Here is a 20091-nt window from a genome sequence, read left to right on the forward strand (position 1 = left end):
TATATATATATATATATATATATATATATATACTGTATATATATATATATTGTCATGACTTTGCACTGTAAATATCATAACAAAGTATCTAAATGCATTAATATGCTACTACATGCATCTCTCTGATGCCAGTCTTAGCTGTTTTGGGTCAAATTTTAACCAGGACTTATTAAGAGAAAGAAACATTCACTTGAAGTTCCAAAGGGCTGGACCTTCTGTTTCCAACACCAATAGCAAACTGAGCAAGGATCAGAGTCTGTCAGTAATCAATAGAAGGCCATGATATTGTAAAATGTCGCAAATATGTTGGGGTAACTAAACTAAACACTGTAAAGCCTCTCTGTAAAGAGTCTCTGATGGGCAGTGGGCAGCTCTGGGATCTATGTGGCTAGTAAGGACCTCTTCTGGAAAGGGCTCCATGAGGCGTTGTAGATGTTGCATCTGTGCCCACAAGCATTTCGATTCAGTTTGGTGCTGATGGCCTGTTTGTACATCTGCAGTTTCAGAAGGAGCGCTTTAAGATTGACATGCCACATCGCTTCAAGACCCATAACTACATGAGCCCGACCTTCTGTGATCACTGTGGGAGTCTGCTGTGGGGAATGGTCAGACAAGGCCTCAAGTGTGAAGGTAAGAACCATGTTTTATTGATGGTTGTCTTTCATCTGTTTTTCCCTTTCATTGTCTTTTTGTTAATATCTAATGCAACTTACTCTCTCTGTCCAGAATGTAGTATGAACGTTCATCATAAATGCCAGACCAAGGTTGCCAACCTCTGCGGAATCAACCAGAAGCTCCTGGCTGAGGCTTTGACTCAAGTTAGCCTGGTAAATGATTCAACCAGTCAACCTTGGCTTTTTTCAAGACATTTGCAGTAACATTATTTTATAAACCTAAAAGATTACATTATTTTTGGGTTTTCATGGGTTCATATGTAGCAGCATCATGCTGTTCTCTGCATCAGTATGCAATAAACTCCCAGAAATAAAGCAGACAAAATCTAACATGCTTAATATTTCATTGATTGTGTTTAGAAATCTTCCACAAAGCGTCCAGATCCCACTCTGTCAGAAATTGGAATCTATGAAGCCATAGATAAAAACGTGCCGGTGGACCCTAGTGGTGAGTTTGAATTACTGCATATTTCCTACTGCATTATTGGTTCCCTTAGTTTTGGTACCTTAGTTTAGCTTTGATTTTATTTGAATATGAAGTGGCCCCAAAACGTATTCGGACAATTATGTCACATTTAAAACTTTAATTTAAAAAATTTGAAAATTAAAAATTAATTAAATTAAAATTATTTTATATATATTTTCTGTTTTCATTTTCATTTTAGTCATTTTGTGGTGTTTTTGTCATTTTTTTAATTTATTTTTTAATTTATATTTAGATATATCTATATCCAAGTTTGTATTTGTTTTTATTTCACTTTTAGTTCTTTTAGTATAAAGTGAAAGTAAATCAAAGAAATGTTGCCCTGACAGCTGGCTAAAATAATACAGGTTTTTATATATTATTTTATTTCAATTAACATTTTTTATTTTAAATACCAGCAATGTTTTAGTTTTATTTAGCTATTTGTAACCTTGTCTTGTGTTTATTAATGTGTGGCCATTGGCGTATATGTATATTTGTGTTTACAAATATTAGCGGAGGGCTCTCAGTATGGAAAACTGTGGGATGATACGACCCCTCCCAGCAGCACCATCACATCTCGTGTCTCCATAAACAACTTTGTGTTCCACAAGGTACTAGGCAAAGGCAGCTTTGGAAAGGTAAGAAACACACAGTATACAGATTTCTGCACTGTATTGTTATGAAGTCCTCTCTTTAAACAATTCCCATGTGCTGTCAGGTGTTGCTCGCTGAGCTCAAAGGAAGGGGAGAATATTTTGCTGTAAAGGCCCTGAAGAAGGATGTGGTGCTTATGGACGATGACGTGGAGTGCACAATGGTGGAAAAAAGAGTGTTAGCGTTAGCCTGGGAAAACCCTTTCCTCACACACCTCTACTGCACCTTTCAGTCGAAGGTGAGCGTGCTTCCAAATAATAACGTGTTACATACACTACCATTCAAAGGTCTGGGGTCTCTTTAATTCAGCAGAGAGTTACTGATGAATATGGAATGTGGTTGTGCAAAGTGAAATATCTTCCCGTCAAATGACGTAGATCTATGGTTACAGTAAAGCAACTGCAGGAACAAAGCTTTGTTACCATTATCATGATGTATGCCGTAGAACTCGTTCCCCCCGTTACACATGCTAAGTTTCCGTGACTGTCGGGATTTGATCAGCTCACGTCAGCCTGCTTGGCATGTGTGAGGGACCATAGGTTTGACATCAAACATTATGAGAATGGAATATTGTAAACACAAAATAACAGGTTCTGTTTGAGATCTCATGCTATATCATGAACATACAGCTTTGAGGAATAGCTTATCAATGTGTCTGTGCAGTCTGGAAATGTTTTGAGGGGAATAACACAAAATATGAGTGCTATGTGAAATTGCCTTGCCGTCAGCTTTGATTTTCCTTGTTTCACAGGCTCACACAAAGATCTAACCAAGATAATTTGCTTTAGAATGATGTGTTGTTGTCATTCTTTCCAGTAAAATATATTACTATCCACTTAATAATGATGATGATCTGTGTGTTTATCAATAGGAGCACTTATTCTTTGTGATGGAGTATCTGAATGGAGGAGATCTGATGTTCCACATTCAGGATAAGGGCCGTTTTGATTTATATAGAGCCACGTGAGTGATGAATGATCTTTTTTTGCTGTAGCATATCTATATTGTTTATCTTCCGTAATCAGGAAATACGTTTTTTTCTGAAACAACAGCAAGTGTTTTGGTCAAATCTGTTTCTTGTCACAGGTTTTATGGTGCTGAAATCATCTGTGGACTACAGTACCTCCATTCTACAGGAATTATATACAGGTAAAATGAGTGTTCCTTGTTGAAGAAACTCTTATTTTGATTATTTGAATTCTTTTTTTTTCAGTGAGATTGAGGGTCAATCTAATATTAAATGTCTAATAATGTCTAATGTCAAAAATGTATCACAATTTACACAATACTATTAAGCAGCACAACTGTTTTTTTAACATTGATAATAATACAAATGTATCTTGAGCACCAAATCAACACAGTAGAAGGATCATGTGAATGAAGACTAGAGTAATGATGCTGAAAACTCAGCTTTACACTACATGAGCCCGACCTTCTGTGATCACTGTGGGAGTCTGCTGTGGGGAATGGTCAGACAAGGCCTCAAGTGTGAAGGTAAGAACCATGTTTTATTGATGGTTGTCTTTCATCTGTTTTTCCCTTTCATTGTCTTTTTGTTAATATCTAATGCAACTTACTCTCTCTGTCCAGAATGTAGTATGAACGTTCATCATAAATGCCAGACCAAGGTTGCCAACCTCTGCGGAATCAACCAGAAGCTCCTGGCTGAGGCTTTGACTCAAGTTAGCCTGGTAAATGATTCAACCAGTCAACCTTGGCTTTTTTCAAGACATTTGCAGTAACATTATTTTATAAACCTAAAAGATTACATTATTTTTGGGTTTTCATGGGTTCATATGTAGCAGCATCATGCTGTTCTCTGCATCAGTATGCAATAAACTCCCAGAAATAAAGCAGACAAAATCTAACATGCTTAATATTTCATTGATTGTGTTTAGAAATCTTCCACAAAGCGTCCAGATCCCACTCTGTCAGAAATTGGAATCTATGAAGCCATAGATAAAAACGTGCCGGTGGACCCTAGTGGTGAGTTTGAATTACTGCATATTTCCTACTGCATTATTGGTTCCCTTAGTTTTGGTACCTTAGTTTAGCTTTGATTTTATTTGAATATGAAGTGGCCCCAAAACGTATTCGGACAATTATGTCACATTTAAAACTTTAATTTAAAAAATTTGAAAATTAAAAATTAATTAAATTAAAATTATTTTATATATATTTTCTGTTTTCATTTTCATTTTAGTCATTTTGTGGTGTTTTTGTCATTTTTTTAATTTATTTTTTAATTTATATTTAGATATATCTATATCCAAGTTTGTATTTGTTTTTATTTCACTTTTAGTTCTTTTAGTATAAAGTGAAAGTAAATCAAAGTAAGAAATGTTGCCCTGACAGCTGGCTAAAATAATACAGGTTTTTATATATTATTTTATTTCAATTAACATTTTTTATTTTAAATACCAGCAATGTTTTAGTTTTATTTAGCTATTTGTAACCTTGTCTTGTGTTTATTAATGTGTGGCCATTGGCGTATATGTATATTTGTGTTTACAAATATTAGCGGAGGCCTCTCAGTATGGAAAACTGTGGGATGATACGACCCCTCCCAGCAGCACCATCACATCTCGTGTCTCCATAAACAACTTTGTGTTCCACAAGGTACTAGGCAAAGGCAGCTTTGGAAAGGTAAGAAACACACAGTATACAGATTTCTGCACTGTATTGTTATGAAGTCCTCTCTTTAAACAATTCCCATGTGCTGTCAGGTGTTGCTCGCTGAGCTCAAAGGAAGGGGAGAATATTTTGCTGTAAAGGCCCTGAAGAAGGATGTGGTGCTTATGGACGATGACGTGGAGTGCACAATGGTGGAAAAAAGAGTGTTAGCGTTAGCCTGGGAAAACCCTTTCCTCACACACCTCTACTGCACCTTTCAGTCGAAGGTGAGCGTGCTTCCAAATAATAACGTGTTACATACACTACCATTCAAAGGTCTGGGGTCTCTTTAATTCAGCAGAGAGTTACTGATGAATATGGAATGTGGTTGTGCAAAGTGAAATATCTTCCCGTCAAATGACGTAGATCTATGGTTACAGTAAAGCAACTGCAGGAACAAAGCTTTGTTACCATTATCATGATGTATGCCGTAGAACTCGTTCCCCCCGTTACACATGCTAAGTTTCCGTGACTGTCGGGATTTGATCAGCTCACGTCAGCCTGCTTGGCATGTGTGAGGGACCATAGGTTTGACATCAAACATTATGAGAATGGAATATTGTAAACACAAAATAACAGGTTCTGTTTGAGATCTCATGCTATATCATGAACATACAGCTTTGAGGAATAGCTTATCAATGTGTCTGTGCAGTCTGGAAATGTTTTGAGGGGAATAACACAAAATATGAGTGCTATGTGAAATTGCCTTGCCGTCAGCTTTGATTTTCCTTGTTTCACAGGCTCACACAAAGATCTAACCAAGATAATTTGCTTTAGAATGATGTGTTGTTGTCATTCTTTCCAGTAAAATATATTACTATCCACTTAATAATGATGATGATCTGTGTGTTTATCAATAGGAGCACTTATTCTTTGTGATGGAGTATCTGAATGGAGGAGATCTGATGTTCCACATTCAGGATAAGGGCCGTTTTGATTTATATAGAGCCACGTGAGTGATGAATGATCTTTTTTTGCTGTAGCATATCTATATTGTTTATCTTCCGTAATCAGGAAATACGTTTTTTTCTGAAACAACAGCAAGTGTTTTGGTCAAATCTGTTTCTTGTCACAGGTTTTATGGTGCTGAAATCATCTGTGGACTACAGTACCTCCATTCTACAGGAATTATATACAGGTAAAATGAGTGTTCCTTGTTGAAGAAACTCTTATTTTGATTATTTGAATTCTTTTTTTTTCAGTGAGATTGAGGGTCAATCTAATATTAAATGTCTAATAATGTCTAATGTCAAAAATGTATCACAATTTACACAATACTATTAAGCAGCACAACTGTTTTTTTAACATTGATAATAATACAAATGTATCTTGAGCACCAAATCAACACAGTAGAAGGATCATGTGAATGAAGACTAGAGTAATGATGCTGAAAACTCAGCTTTACCATCACAGGGAGAAATTACATTTTAAAATACATTTTATTGCATTATAATTATATTTTACAATATTACTGTTTTCAATTTTGTATTTCAAGTTTGTGATTATTTTTATTGTCATGCACAAGTAATTTAGCAGAAAGTTGCTCTTTTTCATACAACGAAAATTACCAAACCAAAACATGCCATAAACGTCCATATGAATTACATTTCTCAAATGGACCATGTCTGTCTTTCTGTCTAATCAGAGATTTAAAGTTGGACAATGTGATGCTGGACAAGGATGGACATATTAAGATTGCAGACTTTGGGATGTGCAAAGAGAACATGCTTGGAGAAAACAGAGCAACCACATTCTGTGGCACACCAGATTATATTGCTCCTGAGATCCTGCTGGGACAGAAATACAGTTTCTCTGTGGACTGGTGGTCGTTCGGCGTGCTGCTCTACGAGATGCTGATTGGCCAGTCGCCGTTCCAGGGCGATGATGAGGACGAGCTGTTTGAGTCGATCCGCATGGATGTACCACACTACCCACGGTGGATTACCAAAGAGGCCAAAGACCTGCTGGAGAAAGTGAGTCTGACCAATTGATTTATCTTAATGAACGCTGTCAGTACTGATGCTTTGTGGAGTCATTCAATCTGTGTCTTTTACATTTTCACAGTTATTTGAACGGGATCCAACTCGACGGCTTGGTGTTGTGGGAAATATCCGTGGACACGCCTTCTTCAAGACAATCAATTGGCCTGCTCTGGAGAAACGAGATGTGTCTCCCCCATTCAAGCCAAAAGTGGTACGATTCTGATATGATTTATGAAATATTAGATAAAAAAATTTAAATGCTTCTTTGGCTGAAATGAAAATACATTAAAGCTAAATAGAAAAAAATGATAAGCTTAAACTGAAATTAAAATGAAAACTAAATTATGAAAAAAAAAACACAAATTCAAAATATTATATATACTATAATAGTGTATAAATAATACTAAAATAACACTGCTATGAGTGGTGTTAAGAGAGGTTTGACCTACATGCAGAATTCATTTTACAGCTGAATTCATTGCACGATTCAAAGTAATGCAATATAAATGTAAATAATGTGAAGCTTATTGCTGTACTTTGAAACAAAAGGCAGTATCAAAATATCTGTCATAAGTGTTTAGCTAATGTAGTGCTCATGGCTGAAAACTTGTGAAGAAGTTAATGATAAACCAGTAACCTTTGCCTTATCTGTGCTCTAATTGATGACATTACAATACAGGAAATCTCTTTTAAAGAGGTTGTATCATGTCATGAGCAATCAAATTTTCCTTAGTCTGTTGAGATAAGAGTTGGATTTACAATGGAAAAAATGCTGTAACTTTCAGAAATCAAAACTTCCTCCCCAGTCCAAGTGGACAGTTTATTCAGTAAGTTATTGACATCAGACAGATGAATAGTACACGTCATTTACAGTATACGTCATCAATGCCTATTTGGTATTCAGAAAATTGACTATTACCTGTTATTTCTTCTTACTAGTATTCCTAAACTGCTTGCAAAACTTCTTTTTTGACTGTATGTAGCACCTACAGCTCTGCATATACTTCAGTAGAATCACAGCATTAGGTGGCAGCAAATGTATTTTTTAACAGTGGAATCTTAACAGTTTGAGCAGCACATTAAAGTGTTGATTGTTTTGTGATTGTGATTTGTGAATGTACGCTAATTTTCAAAAGTTTGGGGTCAGTAAGACTTGAAGGAAACATGTGCTTTTATTCAGTAGGATGCATTAAGTTGATCAAAAGTGATGGGAAAGATATTTTTAATCTTACTAAAAATCTGTCATTTAAATGTTGTCAAAAATATTAAACGGCACCAATGTTTTGAACATGGATGATAATCAGAAATGTTTTTTGAGGACCAAATCAGCATATTAGAATGATTTCTTAAAGATCATGTGACACTGAAGACTTCTACCCACGTCACACCAGACAAAGAATGAAGTAGGATATGACCCCTTCAACAGTCTTGAAAGTGACTTGAGGATTATTTTCTGACATCTCTCTTCCTCTACTTGCAGAAATCCCCCAATGACTGTAGCAATTTTGACCAGGATTTCCTCAGTGAGAAGCCCCGTCTCTCTCAAAGTGACAAGAACCTGATAGACTCCATGGACCAGTCTGCCTTTGCTGGCTTCTCTTTCATTAACCCCAAAATGGAGACCATTATGGAAAAATAAGACATTCCAACCAGGATCCTCTAAACCTGCCCAACTCAAATCAAAACGGCGTATAAGAGCCAGGAGTTCAACCAGTGTTACACTTGTTATACTTTCTGGATGGTCCAAATAGATAATGCTGTATTTATGTCTTCTTCAATCAAATGATCAAAACTTTGAATCAAAACTTTATTTGATGATGTACTATATTTGTTCTTGTAATATCTCTTATAAATGTTCATGTGATTAAATAATGAACTTACTATCATACATCCAAACAGACAGACAAAAAGAGATTCTAGAAACCCAAAAGAAAGGGACTGTACATTTTAGTCTGTATAATATGCTGGGACTTTGCAATTTGATTGAATAGTGGCCTTCTTAACACTCTTGAATCCTCCTTGTTTTCCCTCATACAACATTTTATTGTTAAACAGAATCTCATGCTAATGTTTGTTTGTGGGATAATTTGGTGGTTCTTTTTTGTATCTATCCTTTCTTGTTGATCTGAAGCAAGTTCTACAGTGTAAGTTGTAATTATAAGATGCTGATTTTGCCAGCGTGAGCTGAGCGTGCACAGAATAGTGTTTTTTTCTCACTATGGATCTATAATGGAGGTCTAGTGTAGGCGAACCTAAAACCTCTTCAATAATAACAACCTATAAATATTAATGTCTTGCTAGACATATTGTTTATACATAGGGTTGCTTTTATGGTACTGTAATAGGTAGTATATTGGTACAGTATATTGGTGGGTGGAGGATATACATCTCCTAAGCAAGTGAGAGTATAAATATATGTATTTAATGTCGGTATTTTAATAAAGTATGATACTGTATATAACAATATATGTATATTGTTCTGAACTGTTGTTGTTAATGGAGGTAATAATGTTCTCTTTTTTTTTTTTTACCTAATTTACTCCTCAGAACTCAACACCATTAAAGGTTTCTTCGACTTTAATTTTGACTTTACTGTCGTGTCGTGGCACATTCATTCATAAAGTACTATAGTAATCATAGTTTCTACCAAAATGCCATACCACCACTGCCTTTATTAAATAAATAACCTCCCAAAGGAGATCCCATATTTATTTAGGTTCAGAAATGTAGGTTATTTTGATCGTTTTGCTAAAGAAACTGACAGGAAGACGTTCATTCAATGTAGCTAGCCTACTTTGCTGAGCCATCATCACCGTCCATCACAGCCGCTTAAACTCATTTGAAAAGATGGAAAGTAGTGCCATCTAGCGGAGTTGGGTTTAAACTGCATGTTAAGCCTCGTTTGACCTAAAGAAGCATTTCCCGGAGCATTTCAGCAAATTCAGATCCACCGGTAATATGCATGACTAAAATTTACTTTTGATGTTGAAGGGTCTTTAAAAAAGTTGTTAGTGTATTTTACACAAAGGTACCAACTATAAATGAAAGTGCAGACTGTCTTCATTTCATGTGAACATTTTTACATGGCGGGTGTAAACAGTCACATGACCAGAGCTGTTTAATTTCAGTTTGTCCCTTGGAAAGATGATGTCTGGGTCAAAGCTACATGAAAGGAAGCACGTAAAAAATGTTAGTATACAGGTGTAACTGCCATATATGATACATCTAATATTTTAAAGGTCTATTAATAGTATTAAAATGGCTCAAAATCATGTTCACAATACATGTAAACATGTCAGTGGTCACATGCTGGACTAGTGGGGAAACCCATTTTGAATAAAAGACTCACATTGTAAAACTATAGATTTAAAAAGTAAGAACAAATATGCATTTATTGTTTGATTATCGCTTCCTTTTAGGCACAATTTCTTGATAGAAATAATAAAATATGCTACATTTTTGTTTGCAGTTTTCTGATCTTACTCTGTATAGTTCCCAGTGGTTATAATTTGAGACCAGGAATAGAACACGTACTTTAATTTCCACAACTATTTTCATTAACCATTTCAGAAGACGCATACAGATTGTTTGATGATGAAACATCACTTACTTATCTGGAAAAAAAGTTATTAAATTGTTAAAAGATAATTGGTCTTAGAACATAGTTTACAAAAATGTGCATCATATTGCCAAGAGATAAGTGTGTAAAGTCAACCAAGACTATCAAAAGATTTTAAATAAAGTCAATTAGTAAGAGGCTTTTAGTTTCTGTTTCTTTTTTCAAAGAGATAAGCCCTGTGTTATGGGATACATTATTTAATCTATACTTTATGGGGACAAATGTCAGTCCCTGGTAATCAAAGCTCATTTATTTGAAATCTTATTTTAAAATGATTGTTTTCTCTCTGTTTTGAAATGTTGACCTAATAGACACCAAAAGGAACATGGAGATTTTGTTTAAAATGAAGTTTTTGAATCAAGCATTTTATCTTCAGTGTGCTATACATAAATCAATCACATATCAAATGTAAAATCAGTGTTTCCACAGAAGGATCTAGAAAGATGATTACATAGAGGAGCGCGCTGCTCAGCATGGCGCAGTTGCGATAGATTCAGATATATTCTGTTTAATGGTACGTTCTAGCCAACAAACACTTTACTGAACAAAACGACAGAGCAGGGCGGCAAACCTTGCCTACAGAATTATTGATTGCATTCATCCCAATAATTTATAGAAACCGGAGTAATCGCTAATCGTTATGACAGTTGTTAGCAACCGTTTAATATTGCGTCCCAGCGTTTTTATTGTTCAGTCTATGCACATTTCAAATAAAAGCTCTATTAATCAACAAAAGTGCTGTATTAACGTTATTTCAGTGTTGTTTCGGTGGGACACTGTAAACGCTCTGTTCAAATATGTGGCAAGTTCGCCTTTTTAATCGCTGGAAGCCAACAAATATCAATCCCCGGGCTCGTGGATGAGAGGCTCGCGCGAGACACGGCGCATGCGCACTCACACTTTGTGCCATATTGGAATGAGGTCGTGAACGACTAGGCGGAAAAAGACACGGCATCTAAAACCGACTTGAAAAACTCCTCACTGGTAAGAAACGAAATGCATTCCCAAATATTTATGTATTTTACCCTTTGCCCTAATCGACCTTGGCTTTAACGAGCGATTTGGCTTTGCCTGCATCTTTTTTCCCGTCTCCAAAAAAAAAGGTGACTTGTGCTCGCTCGTATGAGTGCCTGGCTCTATTGCTTAAGCTATGACGTTTCAGTAACTTGACTTGGTTACAGGCGTTTTTAGCATGTGCACAAAATCAGCCGCACGCACATCAACAAAAAAAAAAAAGCCTCGCGAAACAGCTCCGAGAAAATGTTTCATGGCTAATAATGTTGAATTGCGCGATGTGTCTCTCGGAATGAAAGTTGCCTGATCGGCGTGAATGTATTAAAGGCTATTATCCAGCTAGCCAAACACACATGCGCTTGACCAGCGAACTATCATCATTCCTTGTTGGGCGATTTCTATGAATTAATCTCACTAAATGAATCAAATTATACATCAGCTATCGGTTCTCTTTATCGCTACGTTACCTTCTAAATGGCGTTTATTTGGGCAGTGGTTATACATAACAATGATGCGTTATTGTGATTGTAGGAGATCGTGTTGTTTTGTGGGGTTTTAGTAATGTTCATGTTTAAAAGACAAAGTTTAATGATGGTAAGCTTTCAGAAATTCATGACGGTTTCATTCTCTGGCCGTGTTACATAATAGAAGTTGTGTTATAAGTCACCATCACTCCATTGTGAAGAACTCGCGCTCCCATTTGGCTTCGTTCTGTCATAAAACTACAGGAAAACATGATTTCTCATGTAGTTTTCACTAGTAGATAGTCTTCAAAAATGAAAAAGGGGGATTTGTCTAATCAAGAAAAATTGTATTCTTATGAAAGTCCTAATTTTTCACAACAGTGTATAAGAATAACTCGCTGACGGTGCTTTGTGCACGTGGTAACGGTCACTGCGTCATTTGTCATGTTCTTCTTTCGTCTATTTTTCATTTGTGTTCGTTGCCGTAACTCGCTTACGGCCCTTGATCAATGGAGGGAAGTTGTCTTTAGTTTGAAGTGATGGAGCGGCAGAGTTTGGCAGGAATGTGCTGAGGGTTCATAGACACACCAGAAATAGATTTCCGCTGTCCCGGGGTCTCCTCGTTCATTACGTGCATGATCATCATAACAGTAGAAGTTGTAAGTTTTTGTGTTAGAAATATAAAGAGCATGGCTTCATGTTGATTAATGGATGACACAAGTGGTTTTGAATCAAATTCTCATGTCTGATAGGCTATATGACATCCAAGGATTTCTCTGCATTTGACAACATTAGGCATCATTGCTATTTTTATTTGCTTTTTTAAATCTGTTTTTTTTTCCCATATGCTTGCCATTTTAAATATATAAAAAAAAAAGTAAAAGGCAATCAGGAGGAGTGGTTAAGAGACAGTGATAATGATTTAGAACAAGTAAGTTTAATTACCACAGTAAATTCATGCTCGAAATAGTTTATAACACAAAGAATAACATAACGTAGATTATAATAGCAGTGTTCTTTCCACATGATGTTATTTTGCAGTTTTGGGACTTGTAGATTTATAAACTATTTTGTTACAGACAAATATGAAAATATTATCTAAGTTTAGGACAGAGCACAAAAACGCTGAGTTACAGACAATGAAAACAAAGACTACCTTTCACTTGCTAGTCACCATGGTAACCATAGTTTCTGCCCATTTCCCATAGTTACTACATTATCTCTAGTTCTCTTTTAACCATACTACTGTAAAAATGAAAATGTAGTGTACTTCAAATAGATAAAGATGTAATGTCATTTTATTAAAAAAAAAACTAGACATTGCTAATGCTTTTTCAAATTCATGTTTCCCATTTGTTTGGCATTTTGAATTAAAATGTTTAAAATGCGATGGTTACAGGATAGTAATAATGAATTTTAAAAAGGAATTTGAATTTCCACAGTAAATTCATGGCACAAAATTAGCAGGTTAACTCCCAGCAGCAGCACTTTTTGTACTTGACATTTTTTTACATGGTTTAGAGCAGGGGTGCCCAAACTCGGTCCTGGAGGGCCGATGTCCTGCAGAGTTTAGCTCCAACCTGCCTCAACACACTGGAGGTTTCTAGTATGCCTAGTAAGAGCTTGATTAGCTGGTTCAGGTGTGTCTAATTGGGGATGAATCTAAACTCTGCAGGACACTGGCCCTCCAGGACCGAGTTTGGGCACCCCTGGTTTAGAGACAAATATTATATCAACCTTTAAGACGCATTGCACAAAAACACTTAAAGTGTTTTAGAGTTGTAGACATTGAAACAAAGTGTTACACTCTCCATCATCTCGGTATATTTTCTTACTGATTAAATAAAAAAAATCGCTATGTAGTACCAACGACTTTCCGCTAAAATACTGTAGTTTCTACAATATGTGAAGTTTATTTATTTTATGCCCAAACAGGCTTATACAAGCTCCCACAGTTATTGTACTAACACTAAATTACTTTTTTTTTTTTTTTCGTTACCAGGGTATTTTTTATTGTAAGGGTAATTTCTTCACAATGCTTTAGAGTTCAATTGATCTTCATACTGAGGGACAGCAACATGGCTTTTTAAACAGCCCTGGCTGCTCTTTTCAATCCCTATTGGAGACCACCATGACCCCCAGTACATTGTGTCCGTGGCCCGGGCTGTGCTCCGAGGGCTCTGGGACGGTGCTGGAGTGGAGGGGGGTGGACTGAAAGAGTTGATCCCAGCAGAGCATGAGGGTCATGGCCCGCCAACGGCTGTCAGGGAGAATGTCTGACTCTCTTTAATAGAGATGTCAACCTTCACAAAGACAGCTTGACAGCTCTGGGTGAATAGACAGAGTTAATGCAACTTTGGTAGCCGTTTTCTTTCATTTTGCATTTTAGAGAGATTGCATGTTGAGCTTGAAACAGAACTTTCAAAGTTGTTTCTGGCTTTTTAGTTAAGTTTCTAGTTAAATGTCTTCATTTTGGTATCCCTTTCTCCATATATGTTGCATTATTACAGTCTGCTGTTTAGGCGATATTATATCTACCCAACTTTTTCATTTTGCGAAGCTATATTGGGCATTGTGGTGCATTTTTGCTTCTCAAAGGTGATGTGGGGAGTCTGAGTGACAGAAGTGGATTTTATCTTGGAAGCTACACACTAAGGTTTCCTCCTCCCACTTACTTAAATTAACTAGGCTGTGTGAAATGTGGCTTGTGCAAGTCTCCTCATGTTTCTGCATTCTCTCTCACACACAAATACTTTTACAGAATTTCTTTTATATGAATTGTTATTCTAATATCATAATTCATCTCTCTTTGTTTCAGTGTTTGTTTTCCTCTCATTTGTTTTATTTTTTCCTTATTATTCATGTAGAAACGGTTTGATTGTCCTCCGGGGGCTTCAGACATGAGCCTTGAGGCGCTGGAGTCTGGTAAGCTATTTATTTTCTTTCCTTCTGCACTGTTGCTAAATAATTTGAAGAAAAACCAAACTATAGTCCATTCTTTGAACCTGAAAATTATAGTATTGAGAGCTGTATTGCACATATGAAAATTGTACTGTAGGGCTGTCGCGATTCGTCGATTTTATTAGACTATTCGATTTTTAAAAATCCTCGACTTCATTTTGCTCGCGTCGACTAACCGGCAAAATACCGTAAGTGGCGCATTTCACAGACAAGAATTTATAAAACACATTATTAGTCTGTTTTCCAAGGCTGCATGATATATTAAACCCTTTTAAAAATAATAATTAAGCATAATTGTGAATTCACAAACGCTACGATTTAATTAAATAATTATATGCGATGCAGTTCTAATACAGTATATGCACTTTAATTATTTACATGCGTGTAGGTTAAGTACATGCGTCACAAAGTGTCTCCGTTCACAGTAGTTCCACTGGAACTGATATCATTTACATGTGTGGAGCGTCTCAAACTACATCTCTGCATGTTGTTGTGAGTTTGGGTTTATTATAACGTTCATCTGGGAACGCAACATGCGCCATTTCATCAGATTTGTAAGGTAAATCATTTATAAATCTACGCAAACACAGGAGAATACATCGCGGTTTCAAAATAAAAGCTCAAACCCTCACTCTGAGTTTACACGTTTTGATGAATTCTGTTTTCCATTATTTTCTGGATTCCATTTTAATGGTTCCATTAAATTTTAATAATCAAAAGCATCTCCAATTAATTGATTTTTTTTTTTAAAAATGATTTTTTTTTTTTTCAGAAATACTGCACATTCACATTTTTCTCCTAAATAAATTCTGGTAAATAACATTTCTGGTAAATATTCCTTTAAAAAGTGTTTTTTGATTATAATTTTATTAGTAGTAGATTAGAACACGTGGATATGTTGTCATTCTTACACTATAATACTGAACTTTGATTTCAGTGATTTGGACTATGAGATGGACACTTGCTTCTTGCACTTTGTTGCACTTTACTTTTTTACTTTTGGATTTCATTTGGTTCAATGAAATATAGTTGAATAAAATATTGTTAAGTAAAATTGTTGTGGTTTTTTTTGTGTGGGAAATTAATCATTTAGATCAATCGATTAATCGATAGATTAATCTAAATAAAAATAGCCATTAGTGGCAGTCCTATTGTACTGGCACGGTGTTTGTCCTTGACCGAGAGTGGTGGACATTTCTGCATAACCTCAAGCAAAGGTCACCCGAATATTTGCGCAAGCGCTTGCCTATTATCACCATATATATATATATATATATATTAGGGCTGGGTTTTGACACAAATTTCACGATTCGATTATCATTCACAAGCTTGCGATTCAATTCGATTACCGATTCGATTCCATATCAATTATTTTGGATACATATCAGGTATAGTACATGCCAAATTTTCTAAAGGAAAACAAAATCTCTCAACTAAAATATACATGAGTCAGTTGGTACTTCATTATAATATTGAAGGTAAAAATTTACTGATTTGTGCTGTACAACTGCTTCAATTGCACTTAATGAAGTTTTTATAATAACTAAGTTACAATTACTTAAGTTCGTTTTTTTAAATATACACATTTAAATAGTGGCTGTCATAAAAACTTGGACGGATTTATTCAAACATAAATAAAGCATTAAAGAATGGTAAAAAAAATATATAATGAATGTTATAGGGTGCATATATTTAGCAAAATGCTCCTCTCTAGAGTTTATTTTTCTGGCTGACTATAGAGTTTATGGTCACCAAATATGCTTTCTGAGGTAAATGTGATGTTAACGCTGCCGAGGCACTACAGCGATCTGTCACTCCAGATTAAACGGCGCCAAAACGGCATTTATTGTTTAAATACTGCAATACAATGGACATAAATTGAAATCTGAGACTTTGTTTCATATGTAAAGTATCAACGCACAATGCTTATTGCGATTTATTGGATGGGAGGTGCGCTTCAATGTTCCATCCATTAACTGAAAACAGGCTAGAATAATCGATTCTTGGGATTTAAGAATCGATATCATTTCGTAAAAATGAGAATAGCACTCACTTTCATGCTCTGTTGATATGGTTTGCTGAATGAACTCTGCAGTGTTTGAGCTATTGGTCGTTAAATGTTTCAGATGCAGACTCTGGTCAGCATGTGTCAGAGTTTAACTGGGATGACTACCTGGAGGAAACCGGGGCACTTTCTGTTCCTCATCATGGGTTTAAACACGTGAGTAAACCGGGCCAGCCTGTGTTTGTTCTACACCACTATAATGAATCTCTAGAATCTAAAGAAAATAAGTTTTTTTTTTACCAAGCTGAAAGCTTTTAATCAAATTCAGATGTGACAAAAACATGTTTTTCTATTACACTGATGCAAGAAGCTAGAGTAGATTTTTTAAAATTAATTTGGAATAAACTTTTATCCATGACCTTGCCATTGCTGCAGGAGCTATGTGAGCTACCAGAGTGATTCATAGATCCACCAATACCCAACTTATTGAGACATTGCGTTCTGTTGTGTCCGATCGCAAAAACAGTAATGTAGCGTGCACTAGAGCCAGCATGTAAGAAAACAAGTCAACATTTAGATTACTCGCTATGCATTAGTGATGTATTCAAATTAGCTAATAAAAGCTTCTAAAAGCTAATTGAAATTGTTAATAAATACTTTAGTGGTATATAAATACTGTGAGACCAAAATTACACTCATGCTGCCCTGTAGTTTACTCACCAGGTGTCACCTGGCCATGTGTCTGCTCTGTCATCTGCTCAGACCAGTGTTTTTCCTTTGCAGGTGGACCAGGGCCTGGAGACCGGTCTGACTCCTGGTATGAAGCTGGAGGTGTGTGTGCGTACTGAAATAGAAACGGCATACTGGGTGGCCACAATAATCACCACCTGCGGACAGCTGCTGTTGCTACGATATGAGGGTTACCAAGATGACCGGCGTGCTGACTTTTGGTGTGACATCATGACCGCTGACCTGCACCCGATCGGATGGAGCAAGCAGCAGGGTCGACCGATGAGACCTCCAGAGGGTGAGCAGAGACTTAGCAGATTCACTGTGCTGTCTAATTTATGATGATTAGAACCTAATTGTTTCATTTAGTCACTCACTCAAGAGAACATGTGGCTTTTTAGGTAAAGATGATTTGAATTTAGGCTCTGCAGAGGTTATGCTCTCATTTCAAAAAAGCTTTGTGCGCATCGTCCACACAGTGCCAAATTTGCATATTTCTTTATATTCTTCAAGTGCTGTGTTGCTTGCAGCGCAGTGCTAATTCCTGTAGGTGGTTGTTCACAGTCGATTTGTGGGCATATTCAGGAAATGGGGGAGGGGTGTTTGTGTTGGGGCTTTTATTTAGCTTGCAGCTTGCTGATGGGCATGGCCTTTACTCCTCTGAAATTATTAAAAGACCCGTTTTAATACTTAAAGCTTCTTTTATTAATAAAATCCTGCAATAGAGTGCAGTAGGTACAGACGTAGGGGAGTCCAGATGGTTGCTGGCATTTTGCTTCTGGCTGCCTGTGCCTTATTGACAGTTGTGCTTATGGCCCAAAATACCATGTCAATGGTGAAGCCATCATAAGCGCAAAATGGCATAAATCTGTCAGCAGGATAGTCTGAAGATCTGTTATGTCTTTAAAATGCTCTGAATTTGTGCTCAGGTGTCCGTGAGAAGCACCAGGACTGGGAAGCGCTGCTGGAGAAAGCTCTGGCTGAATCCTGCAGTGTACCTGCTAGTCTCCTGGAAGGGGTAAGAGATATGCCATAAATGTAGGAGAAAATATATAGAGAGCTGGTCATTATTGCAAAATAAACTGATAGCATGATATATTAAAATTAATATTTCAAGTCAACTAAGACCATTTTTACTGCAATCAGTATTTCAGTATATCACTATCAGCTCAGTGTTTTTAGTTGCAAGATTGCAGACGATTAGCTGTTCTAAATTGCATGAAAAAGAGGGACCATGAGAGACAAGATTAAGTGTACAGTTTAATAGTCATTATACAACATTATTTGACAGCTAAATTCTGCAGTTGACCAATTAGAATCAAGTATGTAAACTCAGCAGATGCAGTATTTACACAATTTACCCATTTTCTTTTTTTATTATTTATTTATGTATTTATTTTTTTAAATTAATACTTTTATTTAGCAAGGACACATTAAACTGATGTGCCAGTAAAGACATTTAAATTATTTCTATTTCTAATAAATGCTGTTCTTTTAAGCTAAATAAAAAACCATAATAAAAATAGGCAGCACAACTGTTTTAAACATTGATAATATAATAAGAAATATTTCTTGAGCACCAAATCAGCATATTACAATGATTTCTGAAGGATCACGTGACCTTGAAGACCGGAGTAATGATGCCTAAAAATCAGCTTTTGCCATCACAGGAATATATATATAAAATATCACAATATTAAAGTATCTTAGAAATGCTGCCTTGGCAAGTAAAAGATACTTCTTTCAAAACCATTAAAGCATTGTACCAACCCAAAGTGCTGTAAAATTTAAAAAGCAAAAATATTAAGATTTAAATCATGAGAATAATTGCAAATACTTGGAAAAAGAAGCAGGTAGAAAAGACATGACTTTTTGAATTTGAAACTCAATATAAACAGTATTAAAAAAACATTCATTACAATTATAAATTAATGACACATTGTTATAGCCATGATTTTTAAACTGATGTTTGTAGCACAACAATAAAATTTCCACAGTTATTGCTAAGATATTATATATTACATTATCTGCATGCGTGCCACTTTTGTTTTTGTGTTTGTAGGCTCAGCGTGGCTGTAATCCTATAGATCTGTTAAGTCCGGGTCTAAACGTTGAGCTAGTGGACTGTCAAGATGCTGGGGTGGTCTGGTCTGCAGTGATTGAGGAGAACGTAGGGGGTCGCTTGCGTCTTCGATATGCCGGCACTGACGGGCTCCCTGACACCCAATCTATCACGTGGGTCTTCTACCTGGACCCCCTGCTTCATTTGCCAGGCTGGGCACAGGAGCACAGCTGCACCCTTAGACCACCAGCAGGTGAGGGATTTATCATTTCTAAAGATCTTTGTTATACGTAGCTTGAAATATCGGAAATCAAATGAAAAGTAGTGCTGTCAAACGATTAATCGCGAGTAATCGCATCCAAAATATATATATATTTTTTTACATAATATATGTAATATGCACATATATGTAATATGTGTGTTCTGTGTACATTTATTATGTATATATAAATACACATATACAGTATATATTTTGAAAATATTTAAAAAGTAGTGACGATTAATCACGAGTAATCGCATCCAAAATATATATATTTTTTTTACATAATATATGTAATATGCACATATATGTAATATGTGTGTTCTGTGTACATTTATTATGTATATATAAATACACATATACAGTATATATTTTGAAAATATTTACATGTATATATTTATAATCATATAATTTATATTATATATTATCCCTTTGGAGTAGACTTTGAGATTTGTAACTTTCTAGATCTTTTTTATGCCCAAACATACACACTACACACTGACTAAAATTAAAAAAGTGAAAAAGCATA

General features: G+C 35.8%; 2 protein-coding genes across 3 annotated transcripts in view; both read left to right on the forward strand.

The window, feature by feature from the left end:
• The window catches only part of LOC107656045 (protein kinase C delta type-like), a 24559-nt gene extending 15649 nt beyond the window's left edge, over window positions 1–8910 (forward strand). The window contains exons 7-17 of one of the 2 annotated variants that reach the window (XM_016443704.1): window positions 501–557; window positions 3216–3288; window positions 3385–3485; window positions 3693–3780; window positions 4316–4440; window positions 4521–4694; window positions 5328–5419; window positions 5543–5605; window positions 6113–6440; window positions 6532–6660; window positions 7930–8910. In XM_016443704.1, the coding sequence (XP_016299190.1) occupies window positions 501–557; window positions 3216–3288; window positions 3385–3485; window positions 3693–3780; window positions 4316–4440; window positions 4521–4694; window positions 5328–5419; window positions 5543–5605; window positions 6113–6440; window positions 6532–6660; window positions 7930–8088 (1389 nt within the window). In that variant the 3' untranslated portion in view covers window positions 8089–8910. Of the gene's footprint in view, window positions 1–500; window positions 631–726; window positions 828–1034; window positions 1123–1653; window positions 1779–1858; window positions 2033–2665; window positions 2758–2880; window positions 2944–3215; window positions 3289–3384; window positions 3486–3692; window positions 3781–4315; window positions 4441–4520; window positions 4695–5327; window positions 5420–5542; window positions 5606–6112; window positions 6441–6531; window positions 6661–7929 lie in introns of both variants that reach the window. The other variant, XM_016443702.1, reaches the window with a different exon arrangement.
• A 2037-nt stretch (window positions 8911–10947) lies between these two features.
• LOC107656044 (scm-like with four MBT domains protein 1) overlaps window positions 10948–20091 on the forward strand; it is a 23273-nt gene continuing 14129 nt past the window's right edge. Inside the window, exons 1-6 of the mRNA XM_016443701.1 lie at window positions 10948–11052; window positions 14414–14471; window positions 16634–16728; window positions 17296–17539; window positions 18171–18259; window positions 19304–19556. Of these exons, the coding sequence (XP_016299187.1) occupies window positions 14447–14471; window positions 16634–16728; window positions 17296–17539; window positions 18171–18259; window positions 19304–19556 (706 nt within the window). The 5' untranslated portion in view covers window positions 10948–11052; window positions 14414–14446. The remainder of the gene's footprint in view (window positions 11053–14413; window positions 14472–16633; window positions 16729–17295; window positions 17540–18170; window positions 18260–19303; window positions 19557–20091) is intronic.

The sequence above is a fragment of the Sinocyclocheilus anshuiensis genome, unplaced genomic scaffold (genome assembly GCF_001515605.1).
Source record: "Sinocyclocheilus anshuiensis isolate Anshui unplaced genomic scaffold, SAMN03320099.WGS_v1.1 scaffold51, whole genome shotgun sequence".
NCBI classification, from domain to species: domain Eukaryota; kingdom Metazoa; phylum Chordata; class Actinopteri; order Cypriniformes; family Cyprinidae; genus Sinocyclocheilus; species Sinocyclocheilus anshuiensis.